At 45.1% G+C, this 19,069-nt stretch overlaps 2 protein-coding genes across 2 annotated transcripts; both read right to left on the bottom strand.

Annotated features, from left to right (window-relative positions):
- Nucleotides 1–2,642: 2,642 nt before the first annotated feature.
- Nucleotides 2,643–16,857, bottom strand: LOC117042847 (zinc finger protein 345-like). Its single transcript, XM_033142507.1, has 6 exons — nt 16,358–16,857; nt 16,088–16,169; nt 15,665–15,747; nt 13,257–13,383; nt 11,323–12,006; nt 2,643–3,666 (listed from the first exon to the last, which is right to left on the bottom strand). The coding sequence occupies exons 1-6, from the start codon at nt 16,772–16,774 to the stop codon at nt 2,750–2,752; spliced, it is 2,310 nt and encodes a 769-aa protein (XP_032998398.1). The 5' UTR covers nt 16,775–16,857; the 3' UTR covers nt 2,643–2,749.
- LOC117042810 (zinc finger protein 24-like) lies at nt 5,137–7,443 on the bottom strand. Its single transcript, XM_033142464.1, has 3 exons — nt 7,346–7,443; nt 5,686–6,183; nt 5,137–5,345 (listed from the first exon to the last, which is right to left on the bottom strand). The coding sequence occupies exons 2-3, from the start codon at nt 6,097–6,099 to the stop codon at nt 5,181–5,183; spliced, it is 579 nt and encodes a 192-aa protein (XP_032998355.1). The 5' UTR covers nt 6,100–6,183; nt 7,346–7,443; the 3' UTR covers nt 5,137–5,180.
- Nucleotides 16,858–19,069: the final 2,212 nt, after the last annotated feature.

Consider the following 19,069-nt stretch of genomic DNA (forward strand, 5'->3'; position numbering starts at 1 on the left):
CTTTCGCTGGCTTCCTCCGTGCCGGCGCTTCTGCCTCAACCGCTGCCTTTGCCTCCTTCGCCCTTCACCCTCACGGCGCGGCGCTGCCTTGCATTCCCCGCGACTGCTTTCCGGCTGCTTCGAGGCCCCTTGCGGGCGTCTCCCTTTCTCCCAGCCCGCCATTACGTTTATATACCACCTTTTCTTCCGAGGAGTTCAAGGTGGTGAATCTGGTTCTCCACGTCCCCAGTTCGCCCTCACAACAACCCTGTGAGGTAGGCTGGGCAGAGAGACGTTGGCCTGCCCAAGGTAGCTTCATGGGGATACGAACGCTGCTCTCCCAGGTCCAGGGGTGCCAACTTGAATAATTGGGGGGGGCAGGTAAGCCCCACCCTGCATAATCGACCACATAATATTGTTTTATGGTAATATGGTGCTGGAGGAGACTCTTGAGAGTCCCATGGACTGCAAGAAGATCAAACCTATCCATTCTCAAGGAAATCGGCCCTGAGTGCTCACTAGAAGGACAGATCCTGAAGTTGAGGCTCCAGTACTTTGGCCACCTCATGAGAAGAGAAGACTCCCTGGAAAAGACCCTGATGTTGGGAAAGATTGAGGGCACAAGGAGAAGGGGACGACAGAGGATGAGATGGTTGGACAGTATTCTCGAAGCTACTAACATGAGTTTGGCCAAACTGCGGGAGGCAGTGAAGGATAGGCGTGCCTGGCGTGCTCTGGTCCATGGGGTCACGAAGAGTCGGACACGACTGAACGACTGAACAACAACAATATTGTTTTGCAAAATAATTTCATTTGAACAGAAAATAAAAGTTGCTTAGCAAAAAGAGAAGAAGAAATAACTTACAGCAGTATTTTACTTAAATAATTTACTAGGGTCTTAATAGTCAAGAACAAATTATTTAATCAATTTAAATAATGTTGTTTTTTTTAAAATTTTTTGATTTACCCCATATTTGATCCTGTGAACATTCTCCCACCCTGCCTTGAAAGCTATGCCTTGAATGGAGTCAGTGCACCTGAACTCCCATTTTCCTCTTCTCATCCCTGTTTGGGGAGGTTCATAGAGTTGGAAAGAACCCCCAAGGGTCATCTAGTCTAACCTCCTGCAATGCAGGAATCTCAGCTAAAGCTTCCAGGACAGATCCTCTGCTTCAAAACCTCCAAGGAAGGAGAGTCTACCACCTCCTGAGGGAGACTGTTCCACTGTGAAACAGCTCTTACTGTTGGAAAGTTATTCCTGATGTTTAGTTGGAATCTCCTGTCTTGCTGGACCATAAAGAAGGCTGATCGCCGAAGAATTGATGCTTTTGAATTATGGTGCTGAAGGAGACTCTTGAGAGTCCCATGGACTGCAAAAAGATCAAACCTATCCATTCTTAAAGAAATCAGCCCTGAGTGCTCACTGGAAGGACAGATCCTGAAGTTGAGCTTCGAGTACTTTGGCAAACCTCATGAGAAGAGAAGACTCCCTAGAAAAGACCCTGATGTTGGGAAAGATGGAGGGCACAAGGAGAAGGGGACGACAGAGGATGAGATGGTTGGATAGTGTTCTCGAAGCAACTGGCATGAGTTTGGCCAAACTGTGAGAGGCAGTGAAGGATAGGGGTGCCTGGCGTGCTCTGGTCCATGGGGTCACGAAGAGTCGGACACGACTGAACGACTGAACAACAACAAAAGTCTTGTAACTTGAAGTGGGTAGGAGACCCCTGGGGCAGAGAGATGCCGAGATTACAATACCAGGGTGGGTAAATTAAATCTTTTTGTGTGTGCGCAAAACAATCTTAAATCATATTCACCTCTCCCGCACCCTCTCCTTGCTTTTGCACGTTTTCTGCACTTTGAAACCAGAGAACATTCCTTTGCCCTTTCTATTTCCTCTCTGCACATTTAATTTCCTGATTCCAAACCCAGCCTCCTATATAAACACACACACACAAACATAACACCCCTACCAATTCAAAATCAAGGACAGGTAAGCTGAAAATGGACTTTTTGTTAATCATTTATTATTACATTTATAACCCACCTTTCCTCAAATTAGCTTGAAGTGGCTTCATAGTTCTTCTATTCCGAATTTTATATATTCACAACCCTGTGAGGTAGAACTAGGCTGAGAGCCATTGGCCCAAGGTTACCCAGTGAACTTCATAGCTTCATTGGGATTTGAACTCTGATCTCCCAGGGCTACTTCAGTTTAAATGAGTGGGGCCAAGAGAGAGGGGTGTAGCTTAAGGAAGAAAATGAGGATACTTTATGCCCCCAAGAAATATTTAAATGGTCGTATTGGTTTGGCCAGGGGATGTGGGTGGCACTGTGGTCTAACCCACAGAGTCTAGGGCTTGCCAATCAGGTTGGCGGTTTGAATCCCTGCGATGGGATGAGCTCCCGTTGCTCGGTCCCTGCTCCTGCCAACCTAGCAGTTCGAAAGCATGTCAAAGTGCAAGTAGATAAATAGGTACTGCTCCAGAAGGAAGGTAAATGAAGTTTCCATGTGCTGCTCTGGTTCGCCAGAAGCGGCTTAGTCATGCTGGCCACAAGACCCTGAGCTGTACACCAGCTCCCTCGGCCAGTAAAGCGAGATGAGCGCCGCAACCCCAGAGTCGTCCGCGACTGGACCTAGCAGTCAGGGATACCTTTACCTTTTTACCCTTATGTGCATCATTTCATGTATTTCCATTGAGGTTCTTTTCCACACTCCAAGCACTAGAATAGTTTATCCCATGTTAATTCAAAGAAATGAGAACTTTATTTACATAGAAACTCTTTCCACACTGCAAACATTCATATCGCTTTCCCCTGTATGCGTTCTTTGATGGGAAATTAGAGTTTTCTTCGCACTGAAGCTCTTCCCGCACTCCGTACATTTATATGGTTTTACTCCTGTGTGAACTCTCTCATGACAACGGAGGTTTGCGTTTGTATTGAAACTCTTTACACACTTCAAACAGTGATACGGTTTCTCCCCAGTGTGAATTCTTCGATGAGGAATGAGGTCTCTGTTCAGGCGAAAGCACTTTCCACACTCCGAGCATTTATATGGTTTCTCCCCTGTGTGAATCGTTTGGTGAGACGTGAGGTGCCTTTTCCTTGTAAAGCTCACTCCACACACCAAGCACTGATAAGGTTTCTCCCCTGTGTGGATTCTTTGATGATAACTAAGATCAGTCTTCCGAATGAAGCTCTTGCCACACTCCAAGCACTGATAGGGTTTCTCTCCTGTGTGTAGTCTTTGATGATTACTGAGAGTTATATTCTGTCTAAAGCTCTTCCCGCACTCCAAGCACTGAAATGGTTTCTCCCCTGTGTGGATTGTCTGATGGGAAGTGAGGTTTATCTTTCGAATGAAGCTCCTTCCACATTCCAAGCACTGATACGGTTTCTCCCCTGTGTGAAGTCTTTGATGGTAAGTGAGATTTATCTTTCGAATGAAGCTCTTTCCACAGTCCAAACATTCATAGGGTTTTTCCCCTGTGTGAGTTTTTTGATGATAGCTGAGAGTTATGTTCTGTCGGAAGCTCTTTCCACATTCCAAGCACTTGTATGGCTTTTCCACAGTGTGGGTTCTTTGATGAGTAGTGAAAGCTTTCATATCACTGAAGCTCTTTCCACACTCCAAGCACTGGTGTGGTTCCTCTTCTGTGTGAATTCTTGGATGTGTCATGAGGCCTATCTTCTCATTTACCGGTAAGCGCTTTCCACCTCCAAAAAATTTATATGGCTTCTCCCCCTTGTGGATCCTTTGAGGGGTAGTTAAGCTAAAACTTTGACAAAAGCTTTTTTCACGTGCTGCAACAAAGATAGGAAACAGGTAAGAACCTGAGGTAAAAATGCTAATGTTTTAATTGCTAATGTTTTAATCAATAAAAATTATCCAGCATAAGAAATGTGCAAAGAAAAATAATGCTAAAAGTTGATAGATTGCTAGACTTTCTAAACAGTTTAAAACTAGTACAGAAATTATGGGTGTTGCAGTCCTGTAATGTCTGTAATGCTGAAGATTCTCCACTCCTGGACAAGTGAAACTTCGACCCTTACCAAGAAAGGTTGCCATCCCACAATTCTCCTCCATGACTTCTTTATGCAGATCTCTCTGATCAGGATCCAGAATTGTCCATTCCTCCTTGGTGAAGTACACAGCTACCTCCTCAAAGGACACAGGACTCTGAGAACAAGGGAATTAGTTGAAAGATTACATTAAGATTTATTGATTCCCAAAATCCATGAGAATCTTCAAGGAAGAGGGGCTATTCTGCAGAAATGAAATCTCCTTTATAGATAATAGTTTGTGTTATCTATTACATTGGTTCCCAAACACTTTGCCCTGTGGATGTTGTATGATTTTTAATTGTACTTTTATTTCCTATATTGTATTTTATCATGTGACAATTTGAATTCCATGGAATGATTTAAATATTTGACTTCCTTGCAGGCAGTTCTGACAGAAGAACCAAGAAGCAGGGATTTCAGTTCAGGCCTAGGGAGGTGGGGACCGAGTAACCCAGGCTGCCCCCAGCCTGCCTCCTGTGATCTGTCCTCCCTACCTGATCCAGTTCAATAGCAACTGCTTTCCCTTCACCACGAAGCAGAGATAGCTGATGAGGTCTTGCCAGCATCATTTCATCACCTGAGAGAAAAAAAGCTGGTGATAAGCCAGGAGCACTTGCTCCTCTCATAGGTTAATTGATGCATCCCTAAATACACATGGGTGTTAGAAGTTTTTTTTATCTGCTAAGCATATTTCAGCACCTTATATTCTGTTTTATATGTGCGTGAAAGGACATCTCTTTCCTTTGGGGCGCTGGGCTGCCAGTTTCTTCCCCCAAAAGATTAAAGGAGCCTGTGGATTTATTTAACATTTGACCAAGATAAACACAATTGAGATACACCCCATCAGTCATTATTATTATTATTATAATACTTATTTATATCCTGCGTTATCCCCAGACTGGGACTTGAGGCAGCTTACATTAATTATAACCACACAGATGAAATACAAAAAGCTAAAACATAAAAAGAGAATAATTAAAATGTTGGTTAAACTCTAGAAGAATTAAAACAATATAAAAACAAATCTATAAAAACACAGCACTAGTAAAAGCCCTTTCCTTAAAAAAAACACCAGTCAATTCCCAAAGGAAACATGGTCTTTCAGATAGCTTGGACCTAAGCAGTATAGAGTTTTATAGCTCATAACCAGCACTTTGAATTGCACCTGGAATCAGACTGCTAGCCAATGTAGCTGTTCTAACAAGGGAGTTCTTACCCGGTGGCCCCTGTCCAGTGTCTGATGGAGCCCTCTCTCCCTCTGGGAAATCCAAGCCAGCTTTGGCAAATAAACCTGTAACCTGAAACAACAATAAGAATTGGAGACATCAACTGTGGAGAAGGATTGGAAAACGAATGGCAGAGGCAGAAACCTGAAGGGTTATTAGAAGTATTTCCTTGGATGCTTTCCAAAATGGTTTGGGCATTTAACAGAGAAATCTGGGGTGCCCTTCCTGGAGCCCGCTTAATGTCTATTCTCCATGTTGTAGAGATTGTAATACAAGAAATAAAATAAGCAACCAAGATGCAATTAAAAGTAAATATAAATATTTAACATTGACCAACTGAATGAAACTCATGGACCACTAGCAGCTCATAGACCACAGTTTGGGAGACCCCTGATCCAGATGACAACCTCACCTGCTGCTCTGCCTGCTTCTTGTCCTCTGCCTGACTCAGGAGGAAACCTTCAGCCAGGGCCACTGCCTGGGAACTGGTCTCCACTCCACATTCCCTCACCCAGCTTTCCATCTCTGGGGGGAGAACAGCCAGGAACTGCTCCAGGATCACCAGGTCCAGCATCTGCATCTTGGTGCGTCTCTCCGGCTTCAGCCACTGATGGCAAAGATAGTGAAGTCGGCTGCAAACCTCTCGGGGCCCCTCAGCCTCCTGGTAGTGGAAATGCCTGAACTTCTGGCATTGCACATTTGTGCTGAGGGTGTCCTCACCTGGAATCTTCCACCCTGTTCTTTCCCGCGGTTCCCCAGGGCTCCTTGCCTGGATGATAAACAGACCTCTCACTGCTTCAGGCCCAACAGAGTCTTTCTCTTCCATCTTTGATCTGTTCCCTCCAACAGGGTCCAAGAAGCTTCTCTTGCTTCTGCCAAAGACTGCTGTTACTAGAGCCACTGTCAAGTCCTAAAAATTCAAGACATTGTAGGGTGAGTGAATTATTACGCTGTCAGGACATAAAGATTTTCCCTGAGGAAATGTGGATGAGTCCAGCCACCCATCAGAAGGAAGGGCAGGTGAATGACAAGAGGATTCTAAGATGAGCTTCTGGGGAGGTTCCTTCATGTGTGGGCCATGGATTAAAGCCTTCAACCTGGTTGAAGGTCAGAAGGGAGCTGGTTTGGTGTAGGGCTAAGACCTGGAAGAGACTAGAGTTCTAGTCGCTACCCAACCAAGAAGCCAACTGGGTGACCTTTGGCCAGTCACTGCCTCTCAGCCCGACCTACCTAAAAGGGTGGTTGTGAGGGTAAGATAAGGAGAGGAAGAAGTATATATGCTACCTTGAGTTCCTTGGAGGAAAAGGTATGTAAATGTAACAAATAAATACATAAATAAGGTGCAGCATCCGTCCAGCAGCTGTGTTACTCACAGCTCCTCCTTCATGCACAAGCTCCCTCTCCCAGCTGTCCATAGAAGAACAGGACAGTACACATCAGAAAGGTGAGTTGGGGGTTGCTTGGAGCTGTTGGGGAAGTTGGTTTAGGGTGGGTTACAGAAAATTGGTGTTTCATTGACAAGTTAATATGTATTCAGCATTTGTGATTGAGTTAATTTCCCAGTATTTGCCCTCTCCTCTTCCCAGGTGCACAGAAAAAGGATTTACCAGCAGCACTGGCATTGACAATGCCATTAATTTACAGATCAGGAGATAAGCATGTAGATACAAATCAAGATACGCAGTAAATTATGTCCCCACCTAGGGGACACAGTTTACATACAGAGAAAAGTCGTTACAATTTCCAGGTGGCACACCAAATGCATTTGTTACAGAAACAAATGGATGCCATTTACTCAGTCTTGAAACATTGCGATAAAGGCATTTTCTCAACGTTCTATTGCAGCTCAGGAACTTGACAGCTCGGGGAAGGGTTTCTATCCTACGGAGTATGGGGAAGGAGTTGAGGTGTCCTGGGGGTGTCATCAGGCATTTATTTACATGCCCTAGAGTAGGCGAAATGACAGCTGGGTGTCCAATAAAATTCTTATACTGTATCATACTCAACGTGCAGCTGAGGATGAATTTCGCTAGAGCTCAGCTCAGTGTTGCACAAAATGGGGAGACACTCACCAGGCTACTCGATGCAGCTCCTGGCAGAGGCCACTTTCACCGCCACCCTGCAAGCAGGAAGCCACGCAAGGCGGAGCTGCATTGGTTCTGGAGGATCCCGGTTGCCCCACTCCTCCCTAAATTCTCCCCCTTTCCTCTCTAGGAACCTAGCTCAGTTGCTTTTAACCCTGAGGAGGCCATACAGCACGATCTCCCCCCCTCTCTCTCAAAGCAGGAGCCAAAGAGGAAACGCTCACAGCAGCACTTCGGGTTCCCAAGCGAACATGGGGGGGGGTTGCAGTGGGGGGGGGGAGCGGACAGCAATGCAAAGACTGGAAAGAAATCAGAGGCAGAACACATGTTGTTGTTGTTGTTGTTGTTCAGTCATGTCCGACTCTGCGAGAACACTGTCCAACCATCTCATCCTCTGTCGTCCCCTTCTCCTTGTGCCCTCCATCTTTCCCAACATCAGGATCTTTTCTAGTGAGTCTTCTCTTCTCATGGGGTGGCCAAAGTACTGGAGCCTCAACTTCAGCATCTGTCTTCCAGTGAGCGCAGAACACATACAGCCCCAAATTGCGCATGTTTCTGCCCCATTCATGACAACAGTCGAATGTGAACCTGAAGTTGAGGGGCGGTTTCCTAGAGGGGAAAAGAATAGCGGGTGGGGGCGGACTGGGTCCCCCAGACAGGGATCAGAAAAGGTTTTCGGCAGGGGGCTGGTCCACTGTTCCTCAGACCTTGTGGGGGGCGGCGGACTATTTTTTGAAAAAAGAACGAATTCCTATGCCCCACAAATAACCCAGAGATGCATTTTAAATAAAACGACACATTCTATTCATGTAAAAACACGCTGATTCCCGGACCGTCTGCGGGCCGGATTTAGAAGGCGATTGGGCCAGATCCGGCCCCCGGGCCTTAGTTTGCCTACCCATGCTCCAGAGCAACTTGCCAGCTGCTTCCTGCCTCCACCTTCACCTCCACCTTTGCTGCAAAGACTGCATGGGGCGAGGGAAGTGGCTGGATTCCTTATTTTGCTGTAAGGGCTGCATCTGGAGTTTACCTCCCAGGCTGGGGTGGGCTCCCCTTTGCGCTGTGGGTGAAGGAGGGAGTCAAAGGGGCAGGAGGGGGAATGAGCCTGGGAAAGGTGGAGGTGGAGATGCGGGGAGATCAGCCAGTTAAATTGGGAGAAAAATGGGGGTAGAGCTTTAGGGGAGATAGAAGAGGGGGTGCCAACTTGAACAAAATATTGGGGGGCACGTAAGCCCCACCCTGCATAATCGATCACATGATGTGGCACAGACATACCATTTGAATGGCAGTACATGTCAACATGGGGGCAGCCCCCCTCCAATATTTTATTGGGGGGCCTGAAGGAACCTGGCCTATGGTAGTTGGCTCCAATGTCCCCCACACATCCTCTGTGCCAACTTGTCCTTTGATGCATTTTTGCACATGGCCCAGCCCTGATGGGGGGGGGGATTCTTCAAGCAGGACATGGGAGACTTGGGAAATGGACGCAAAAAGGTGCCATGCAATTGGGGTTGTGTGTGAGAAATACCCCCCACCAGTTCTGGGCACCACAGTTCAAGAAGGATACTGACAAGCTGGAAGGTGTCCAGAGGAGGGCAACCAAAATGGTCAAAGGCCTGGAAACGATGCCTTATGAGGAACGGCTTAGGGAGCTGGGTATGTTTAGCCTGGAGAAGAGAAGGTTAAGGGGTGATATGATAGCCATGTTCAAATATATAAAAGGATGTCGTATAGAGGAGGGAGAAAGGTTGTTTTCTGCTGCTCCAGAGAAGCGGACACGGGGCAATGGATTCAAACTACAAGAAAGAAGATTCCACCTAAACATTAGGAAGAACTTCCTGACAGTAAGAGCTGTTTGACAGTGAGATTTGCTGCCAAGGAGTGTGGTGGAGTGTGATGGTGTTTCCTGCTTGGCAGGGGGTTGGACTGGATGGCCCTTGTGGTCTCTTCCAACTCTATGATTCTATGAACACAACTGGTGAACCCCAGTTTCAGATGGTCACTGCTGTGTCCTACATGGGGGGGTGGGAATAGTTATGATTTAGTCACAAATGTAGGCGAGCTCAATAGGCTAATAAATGACCTGAGAATTATTGTAAACAGGTCAAAACATCAGCAGGGAATTCAGCAGTATAAAATACCAGTATGTGGAAATAAAATGTGAAAAGAGAAGATATGGATTGATTAGAATATGCAGTAGTAAAAGACAGTAAAAGATCAAGCCGTGGAAAGGTGGAAGGGAATCAAATTTCTCAATTTTTTATTGTAATGTTGTATGAAACATGTAATGATGAAAAATAGGGGAAAAAACTACATGGTAAAAAAAAATATTCTGTTCTGAAAATTTAATCAATAAGTATTTCTAGAGCTGAGTGGCAGCTTTGATATGAATTAGCCTTCAAGACTGCCTTTTAGCATAGAAGCCAAAGAAAGAGGGTGATCATACATGTGCAAAAAGTCCTGAATGGCATGGTGAGAAATTGTGCAGAGCAGTTTTCTCCTCCCCTTCATAGTCCTAGGAGCTCAGGCTATCCATGAAACTGAATGGTGAGAGATTCAGGGCAGGTTTAAGGAAGTACTGATTGACACAGAGCAATGTAGTCAAAGCAAAATTCCAAGTATGATTGATACTTGGCCAATAAATTATTCCTTATTATTCCTAGATATGGACAGTTTCTAGTTGCTCACTTCCTGCCTGAAGCATTTCCTTTCCCCATTCGTAGCAGTGGGTTGTATCTAATGTTAATCCTGCCCAAAGTACACCCACTGAACTTAATGAACATGACAACTTGGGTCTGTTAATTTCAGGGTGGTCCAACTTTTCATACCAAGGGGGCTTCATTGCTGAACACATGGGCCACACAATGAATTAAGAAGAGAAGAAGAAAAAGAGTTTGGATTTGATATCCCGCTTTTCACTACCCGAAGGAGTCTCAAAGCGGCTAACATTCTCCTTTCCCTTCCTCCCCCACAATAAACACTCTGTGAGGTGAGTGGGGCTGAGAGACTTCAAAGAAGTGTGACTAGCCCAAGGTCACCCAGCAGCTGCATGTAGAGGAGCGGAGATGCGAACCCGGTTCCCCAGATTACGAGTCTGCCGCTCTTAACCACTACACCACACTGGCTCTCTTTCCATATCGTAAATTAAAGTGTTTACAATATAGTTAATATTATTTAATATACACAATTAATGAAATTAATGAAATATACAGTATATAATTAAATACACATATAGTATATTTAATATATTTAATTATTAAAACAAATTTAATGCACAAACAGATGTAGGTGCTTTTGTTAACAATGCAAGACACACACCAAAATATTTTTAAAGTCTTTAAGATTCTCCCCCCCCCCTTTGAATGTTGCTGGGGTCCATGAAAAAAAAGCTGGACCACCTTGGTCTACTCTAAGGAAGATTAACACTGGATATGACCAATTTGCATGATGTCTCTCTATATGAATTCCCTGATGGGAAGAAGGGAAAAATTGGGATGGAAGCATTTTTATGGATTTACCCCATGTGATTTCTCTGAAATCACACTCTCAAGTGCTAATACAGTTTCCCCCTTTTAAATTCATTGATGGCAATAGATATTTGTGTTTCTTAGAAGCTCTTTCCAAACTCCAAGCACTGTAGGCTGCATAAGAGTCTATTGGGGCTATGTCCCACCAAGTGAAACTTCAAGCCAAACATTTAACATCCCTCCCCACCCCTTCTCAAAACCTCACATTCTTTTGCCAGAATACATGCGTTAAGTCTTGAAGGTGCTATTGTGTTCCTTTTGTTGGCCTGTTACAAAAAAAGAGTAGGATGGGGCACACTCCTGACACTGATATGGATTCTTCCCACTGTGAATACCTCAATGGAGATGGAAAATGGTACATTTAATAAAACTCTTTCCACATTTACAAGCATTGATATTGTTTCTCCCCTGTATGGATTCTCTGATGGGAAGTGAGACTTTCCTTCCAGCTGAAGGTCTTCCCACATTCCAAGCACTGGTAGGGTTTCTCCCCGCTGTGAATTCTTTGATGGCGGCGGAAATGTGTGCTTCTGTGGAAGCTCTTTCCACACTCCAAGCACTGATAGGGCTTTTCCCCTGTATGAATCCTTTGATGGGAGGTGAGACTGTCCTTCCAGCTATAGCTCTTCCCACATTCCAGACACTGATATGGTCTCTCCCCAGTATGAATTCTTTGATGGGAAGTGAGACTTCTCTTGGTGGTGAAGCCAATCCCACATTCCAAACACTGGTAGGGTTTGTTCCCACTGTGAATTCTTTGATGGGCATGGAGGTTGGAGCTCTGACTGAAGCTCTTTCCACATTCTAAGCATTCGTACGGTCTCTCCCCTGTGTGAATTCTTTGATGACGACAGAAATCTGTGCTTCTGTTAAAGCTCTTTCCACAATCCAAGCACTGATATCGCTTCTCTTCGGTATGAATTCTTTGATGGGAAGTGAGATTTTTCTTCCAGCTGAAGTTCTTCCCACATTCCAAGCACTCATAAAGTTTCTCCTTGTTGTCAGTTCCTTGATGGGCACTCTGATAGATGCTCTCTCCACACTCCAGATATTCATATGACTTCTCTACTGTGTGGAGTTTGTCATGGTCTCCCTGATTCTTGGTTTCCAATTTGTCACCTTCTGCAATGACAACAAAAACTAATGAGAGAGCCTTAGGAGGAAACAGAGCCCCAAATTACTGAACAATGCCCAATAATGCTTGTGATGAAGGAAGAAATGAAGGGACTTTGATGAGAGGCAGATCTTACTACAGAATTAACTCCCTTTGGTCGCCAGCATTAACTGAGAGCTGGCTTGCTACAAACTGTTGAATCTGCCCTGTGTAAAACTGGGTTTGGCTTAGTGTCGAAGACCATTGGGTAATCTTTGACCAGTCACTCTCCCTTTCAGTCTAGCCTACTTCACAAGGTTGATGTGCAGGTGAATGATACAACCATGTCCATTCTCTTCCGAACTGTGAGGAGTAATAGAAAAGATGAAAATATGATAGAATGTAAAGGTTAGGTTTAGAGGTTCCATGGACAATCCCTGACTTCTCTAGCTAAAGCAATGGTGGCAAACCTCTGGCACATGGGTCTGATGAGGGCCTGTGAGTTTGTTTTCTGCTAGACCTGCAACTTCTGGTGTGGGAAGGTAAAAGGTTGCTGTGTAAATAAAGAATGAGGAGCTTAAAATACACTCCTGATTGCTCCTTGCTGGTGGTGCTCCCTCTCAGTAACCATCAGCTGATGGTCTCTGTCAGGATGCCCCACTGGGATCAGCAGCGTTAGCGAATTCTTCATCAGGAACTCCCCAGGTCACCTGATGAGGCTCTTGGAGCTGATCAGCTGGTGAGCCCTGAGATTCGTCACTTTGAAGTTCATCTGCAATTGGCCACGAAAGGCAGTTAAGCCAAATAGCAAATTATAAAAAGGGGTGGGTAGGACTCTGGGTAGGGAGGACTCTTGAAGAGATATTTCTACGAAGGCAAAAGCGTCATATAGCTATGGGAATCTGAGATGAGTAAAAGCCCACCTCTTTTCTGAGATGGATTGCTGTTTGATATCCCAATCATGAAATTCATCTCTGAAGTCAGTGGTTTCCTTTGGCCAACCAGAAAATTAATGAGGGGCTACTTCTACCCTGAACAACCCTGAAACTCACATTTCAAAGGCCTGGGAAGTTCATAGAATCATAGAGTTGGAAGAGACCACAAGGGCCTGTCTGATAATTCTTTAGAAGCGCATAACTGGTGTATGGGTCCTGAGACAACACAGTAGATACTTGTCCAAATGCTGTACGTGGTGTCATTGAGCTGCATCAGATCATTCATCATAAAACAGACATATTGAATTTCACAGCAGATATTATCATCCAATGGGGAGCCATACCAAGAGACGCCACGATCACACAATTCTCCTCCATGACACTGTTATGCAGCATTCTCTGATCAGGATTCAGCAGAGCCCACTCCTCATCCGTGAAGTATACAGCCACATCCTCAAAGAACACTGTACCCTAAAATTAAAAGAAATTATGTCCTCCTGATAGAAAGAATAAAAACTTTATACTACTATTTGCTGTCCAATATATTCTATCTATTATAGAATCATAGAGTTGGAAGAGACCACAAGGGCCATCCAGTCCAATTCCCTGCCAAGCAGGAAACACCATCAAAGCATTCCCAACAGATGGCTGTCAAGCCTCCGCTTAAAGACCTCCAAAGAAGGAGACTCTACCACACTCCTTGGCAGCAAATCTCACTGTCGAACAGCTCTTACTGTCAGGAAGTTCTTCCTAACGTTTAGGTGGAATCTTCTTTCTTGTAGTTTGAATCCATTGCTCCGTGTCCGCTTCTCTGGAGCAGCAGAAAACAACCTTTCTCCCTCCTCTATGTGACATCCTTTTATATATTTGAACATGGCTATCATATCACCCCTTAACCTTCTCTTCTCCAGGCTAAACATACCCAGCTCCCTAAGCCGTTCCTCATAAGGCATCGTTTCCAGGCCTTTGACCATTTTGGTTGCCCTCCTCTGGACACGTTCCAGCTTAAATGCTGTGCTGTCTTAATTGGGTTCTTTTATTTCCCATTTTAAAAGTGGGCATTTATATTTAGTACAGTATCTGTGTAACTGGTTTTTACGCTGCTGATAAGCCTTGTTGGCACCCGTCTGTCTCGAGAGACCATGGAGTGTTCCTCCGGGGATGAAGGGAAGGAGGAGTGGAACTGCTGCCCAACCATCTTAGGGACTCCAACACCCTGTTCTCATAGTAGCCAATGGGAAACCTGCAAGCAAGACCTAGGACACAACAGCACTCTGCCCACCTGTGATTCCCTCCAACTGGTATTTGGAGGCGTAATGCCTCTGGCAGGGGATGTAGAACACAGTCATTGTGGCTTGAAGCCACTGATAGCTTTATACTCCATGACCTTGTCTAATCCTCTTTTAAAGACCCTGATGTTGGGAAAGATGGAGGGCAAAAGGAGAAGGGGACGACAGAGGATGAGATGGTTGGACAGTGTTCTCGAAGCGACTGGCATGAGTTTGGCCAAACTGCGGGAGGCAGTGAAATATAGGGGTGCCTGGCGTGCTCTGGTCCATGGGGTCACGAAGAGTCGGACACGACTGAACGACTGAACAACAACAAAAGGAGTGGAATGTGAATGGACAAAGGGCGATGGCAATGAATTATCTCTACACTCCAGGTCTGGAAACAGAGTGCTGGAAGGGTTACACACATCAAATGGATATTTACATGTTTGGAAAAACAGCAAAGGTGCTGATTGCAAGGAAACAACAAAGGCTAGCTATGAAAATGGATTAAAATTAATAGAAGGATGAGGAGGTGATTAAAGAAGAAGAATGAAGTAGCACCATCAGGAAGCAAAGGACATATGTTTGTAACAGGAGTGGGAAACCTTGTATTTTTATGTATATATGTGTGTGTGTGTGTGTGTGTATGTATGTATTAAATTTATTCAGTTTCATTTGATGCCCACAAGTTCTAGTGTAATGATGAGAGAGGGAGAAACATTTGCCCACGCTGCATAGAATTTTATACACTTCTATTCTGATGAGTCAGTGCTTGACCTGACTTTTATTCTGCTTCATTGTGGAAGAAGAAGAAGAGTTTGGATTTGATATCCCACTTTATCACTACCCGAAGGAGTCTCAAAGCGGCTAACATTCTCCTTTCCCTTCCTTCCCCACAACAAACACTCTGTGAGATGAGTGGGGCTGAGAGACTTCAAAGAAGTGTGACTAGCCCAAGGTCACCCAGCAGCTTCATGTGGAGGAGTGGGGAAGCGAACCCGGTTCACCGGATTACGAGTCTACCACTCTTAACCACTACACCACACTGCACACAAAAGCTTATACCAAGAACAAACTTAGTTGGCCTCTAAGGTGCTACTGGACAATTTTTATTTTTATTTTAATATATTTCGACTGCATCAGACAAACATGGCTATCTACCTGAATTGTGGGAAATAGTCCCTCTATGGCCTCTAAAATAAGCGTGGGACCGCCTGGGGAGCTGAGACCAGGCTTCCTAGCTTCAGAGGATGCAACTGGCAGACATTAGATAATTGACTCCGGCGCAAAAGAATGTAAAATAAGGAAGAACCTAAAATTGGTAGCTAACTGCTAGGCGGCGTGGCTCCTTATTCTCGGGATTTAAACATTCATTGAGTAGCTTTGAAAGCAAAGTGGAAGAGAGAGAGATTGCTAAAGGCTGAAGAAGGGGGCAGGAGCACACAGACTGCCCCCAGTCTCCTTGTTGACCCTTACCTTACCTGATCTTGTTCCACTGCAACTGCTACCCTTCCATTGCAATGAGGAGATGCCTGAGGTGATCTTGCTGAAAGCATTCCTTCACCTGAAATATATAAAGGGGGATAGAAGCCAGGAACACATGCTTGTCTCCGAGATTCAGCAATGCATGCCTAACTACACATGGATCTTCGAAGACTACACATGTTTCTACTCATTTTATGTTATAGTGTGGAACACATCTCTCCCACTTTGGATGCTTGGGGGAAAAGGTCGAAATGCTGGTCCCCGTGTCTAAATGATGGAAGGTTGTAAATCAACACATTTCTCAGTGGTGGAAAAGGCTGGAAGACAACAATCTACTACTCCAACTGATTAAAGGGGCCCATGGATTTATTTCAAAATCAATAGAGCAGATTGAGATACAAATTAAGATCAATCCTCACCCAGTGGGCCCTGTCTGGAGTCCGATGGATTCCTCTCCACCTCTGGGAGATCAGTGGCCTTTTTGTCAAACGGATCCTGCATCTGAAACAGTAACGAGAATGGAAGACATCAAATGGGGAGGAGGATTAGAAAAGCCATGACAGAGATAGGAACCGAAGAGTTGCTGAATATTTTTCTTTGGATGTTTCCCCCCAAAAAATTAAGAGAATTTTTGAGATGCCCTCCCTCACATTCTATGCCCCTTGGGAATATCTAGATGAAACTCTCACCTGCTGCTCCTTCTGCTTCTTGACCTCTGCTTGACTCAGGAGGAAAGCTTCGACCAGGGCCACCGCCTGGGAACTGGTCTCCGCCCCACATTCCCTCACCCAGCTTTCCATCTCCAGTGGAAGGACAGTCAAGAATTGCTCCAGGATCACCAGGTCCAGGATCTGAGTCTTGGTGTGTTCCTCCGGCTTCAACCACTGACGACAAAGGCGGTGGAGTTGACTCCAAACCTCTCGGGGCCCCTTGGCCTCCTGGTAGCAAAACTCCCTGAACTGCTGACGCTGCACATCTGAGCTGAGGTTGTCCTCCTCACCCAGGATCTTCTGCACTGTTCTCTCCCAGAATCCCCTACTGCTCCCAGTCTTGATGGCATCACGGCCTCTTCCTTTTTCGGGGCCTGCCGAGTTTTCCTCTTCCATCTATGCTCCAAGGAAGCCTCCAAGAGGTCTGAAGGAATTCCTCGGTCTTCTGCCAATTTCAGTCTGCCCTAGTTAGAAGACCTATAAAGCCAAGACGTTATTCTGTTATTAGACGCTACACTGTCAGGAGAGGAAAAAATGGTTCCCTGAGCCATCCTGGAGGGTTCTTGCTAGCAACCACTCGCTAGCAAGTGTTGGTGCTGACCTTTAAAGCCCTAAACGGCCTCGGTCCAGTATACCTGAAGGAGCTTCTCCACCCCCATCGTTCTGCCCGGACAGTGAGGTCCAGTGCTGAGGGCCTTCTGGCGGTTCCCTCGCTGCGAGAAGCCAAGTTACAGGGAACCAGGCAGAGGGCCTTCTCGGTAGTGGCACCTGCCCTGTGGAACACCCTCCCACCAGATGTCAAAGAAAAAAACAACTACCAGACTTTTAGGAGACATCTGAAAGCAGCCCTGTTTAGGGAAGCTTTTAATGTTTAATAGATTATTGTATTTTAACATTCTTTTGGAAGCCAGATGGGTGGGGTATAAACAATAAATTATTATTACTATTATTATTATTATTATTATTATTATTATTATTATTATTACTATTATTACTATTATTACTATTATTATTATTATTATTATTATTATTATTATTATTATTATTACCAGGCCAGATTATAGTGATGCAATAGCCCTCCTCGACTGAAAGTTATGAAGCAAAATGTGCCGGCCACCTTTTAAGCCAGTTTCCCTCAAACTACAAGCCACGAGACACTCCTGGGCCTCAGGCGCCTTCCAGGTGGGCCTTGCAGCCTCAACGCTCCTCATCCTCACCCTTAGAGATAAGCAAGGCTGGCTGCTTCTCTCTGCTTCTTGGTGGTGTTGCAAAGGCAGATGAGTCAGCCTGGCTCCTCACCACCCTTCCTTTCTGCGCTTTAAAGCAAAGAGTGAATTTGGAACTGTCATAACAAGTGAGTTGTTTTTGAACACCAGTCAAAAGTTAGGAATCACCCAGGGTCCTGAAGAGATGCTGTCCCCCACCCCACCCTGATTTAGTGCCTCCTTTTCATCCTAGCAAGCTAAAGGCAGCTCTTTTTTTGTAACATCTAAGATCACGAAAAGGTTGTTTTCTGCAAATCCTTCTACACAGTCATTGTGTGTGACTGAAAGTGCCCTGCGATTCCGTCCTGGCAGGTGTGAGCAATGGGGCTATGCAGTGCCCCACCACCAATTGGCCGGAGAGTGTATTAAAGGCGATTATTTCCCTTTCATACAACAGGATGTGGAGCAGTTATGAGAATTTTTCCCAGGGATGAACAAAGCAGTGCTATGATTATTAGGTATTCAATCTACCGGTATATCCCACCCTTCCTTCCAAAGGGGTAAAACACTGAAAGGTGGAGGGAGGCTAGTTTGTCTCCAAAAATGTCAGTCCTGCTTCAGGTTTGACAAATACTAGAAACTTTGTCTCTCTTTTAAAATGGGAATCTGGATTATGTTTCGTGGAGAGGGGAGGAATTTTCCCCTTACACACCCACTAGACAAATCCATTCGACCACGTTGGTTTGATTTCAGTCCATGGTCTCTCCTGCATTTGATTCCTTTGATTAAAAGACTGCTTGTAGTTTTAAGGAATGCTTTCCCTTCAATCTCATGTTTGGGGGTTGCATGTCTGAATGGGCACATGCATGTCAGCCAGGAGGCTTGATATCTCCACTTGCTTTTTTTGGGGGGGGCAGGGGTGCATTATAATTCTAATCAAACTGCAGTCGAATGCACACTTCTATCAAGGTCAGGTCAGCATTGTACTTTAAACACTCCCCTCCGGTATGATTGACATCCTATGCCCTTTTAAAATGTGGGCTTTTTTGGGAGGATGGGTTATTGGATTGCTGTTGCTTTTATTTTGATTATGCATTTTGCGGTTTTATATTTTGATTTTATTCTGTGAAGCGCCCTGAGACCTGCGAATATAGGGCGGGCAGAAAGTGAGGAGGAATTAAAGACCCTTTTAATGAGGGTGAAAGAGGAAAGCGCAAAATATGGTCTGAAGCTCAACATCAAAAAAACTAAGGTCATGGCCACTGGTCCCAGATTTCACTTTCTTGGGTTCCATGATCACTGCAGATGGTGACAGCAGTCACGAAATTAGAAGACGCCTGCTTCTTGGGAGAAAAGCAATGACAAACCTAGACAGCATCTTAAAAAGCAAAGACATCACCTTGCCAACAAAGGTCCGTATAGTTAAAGCTATGGTTTTCCCAGTAGTAATGTACGGAAGTGAGAGCTGGACCATCAAGAAGGCTGA

This window comes from Lacerta agilis, chromosome 2 (genome assembly GCF_009819535.1).
Source record: "Lacerta agilis isolate rLacAgi1 chromosome 2, rLacAgi1.pri, whole genome shotgun sequence".
Classification (NCBI taxonomy): Eukaryota; Metazoa; Chordata; class Lepidosauria; order Squamata; family Lacertidae; genus Lacerta; species Lacerta agilis.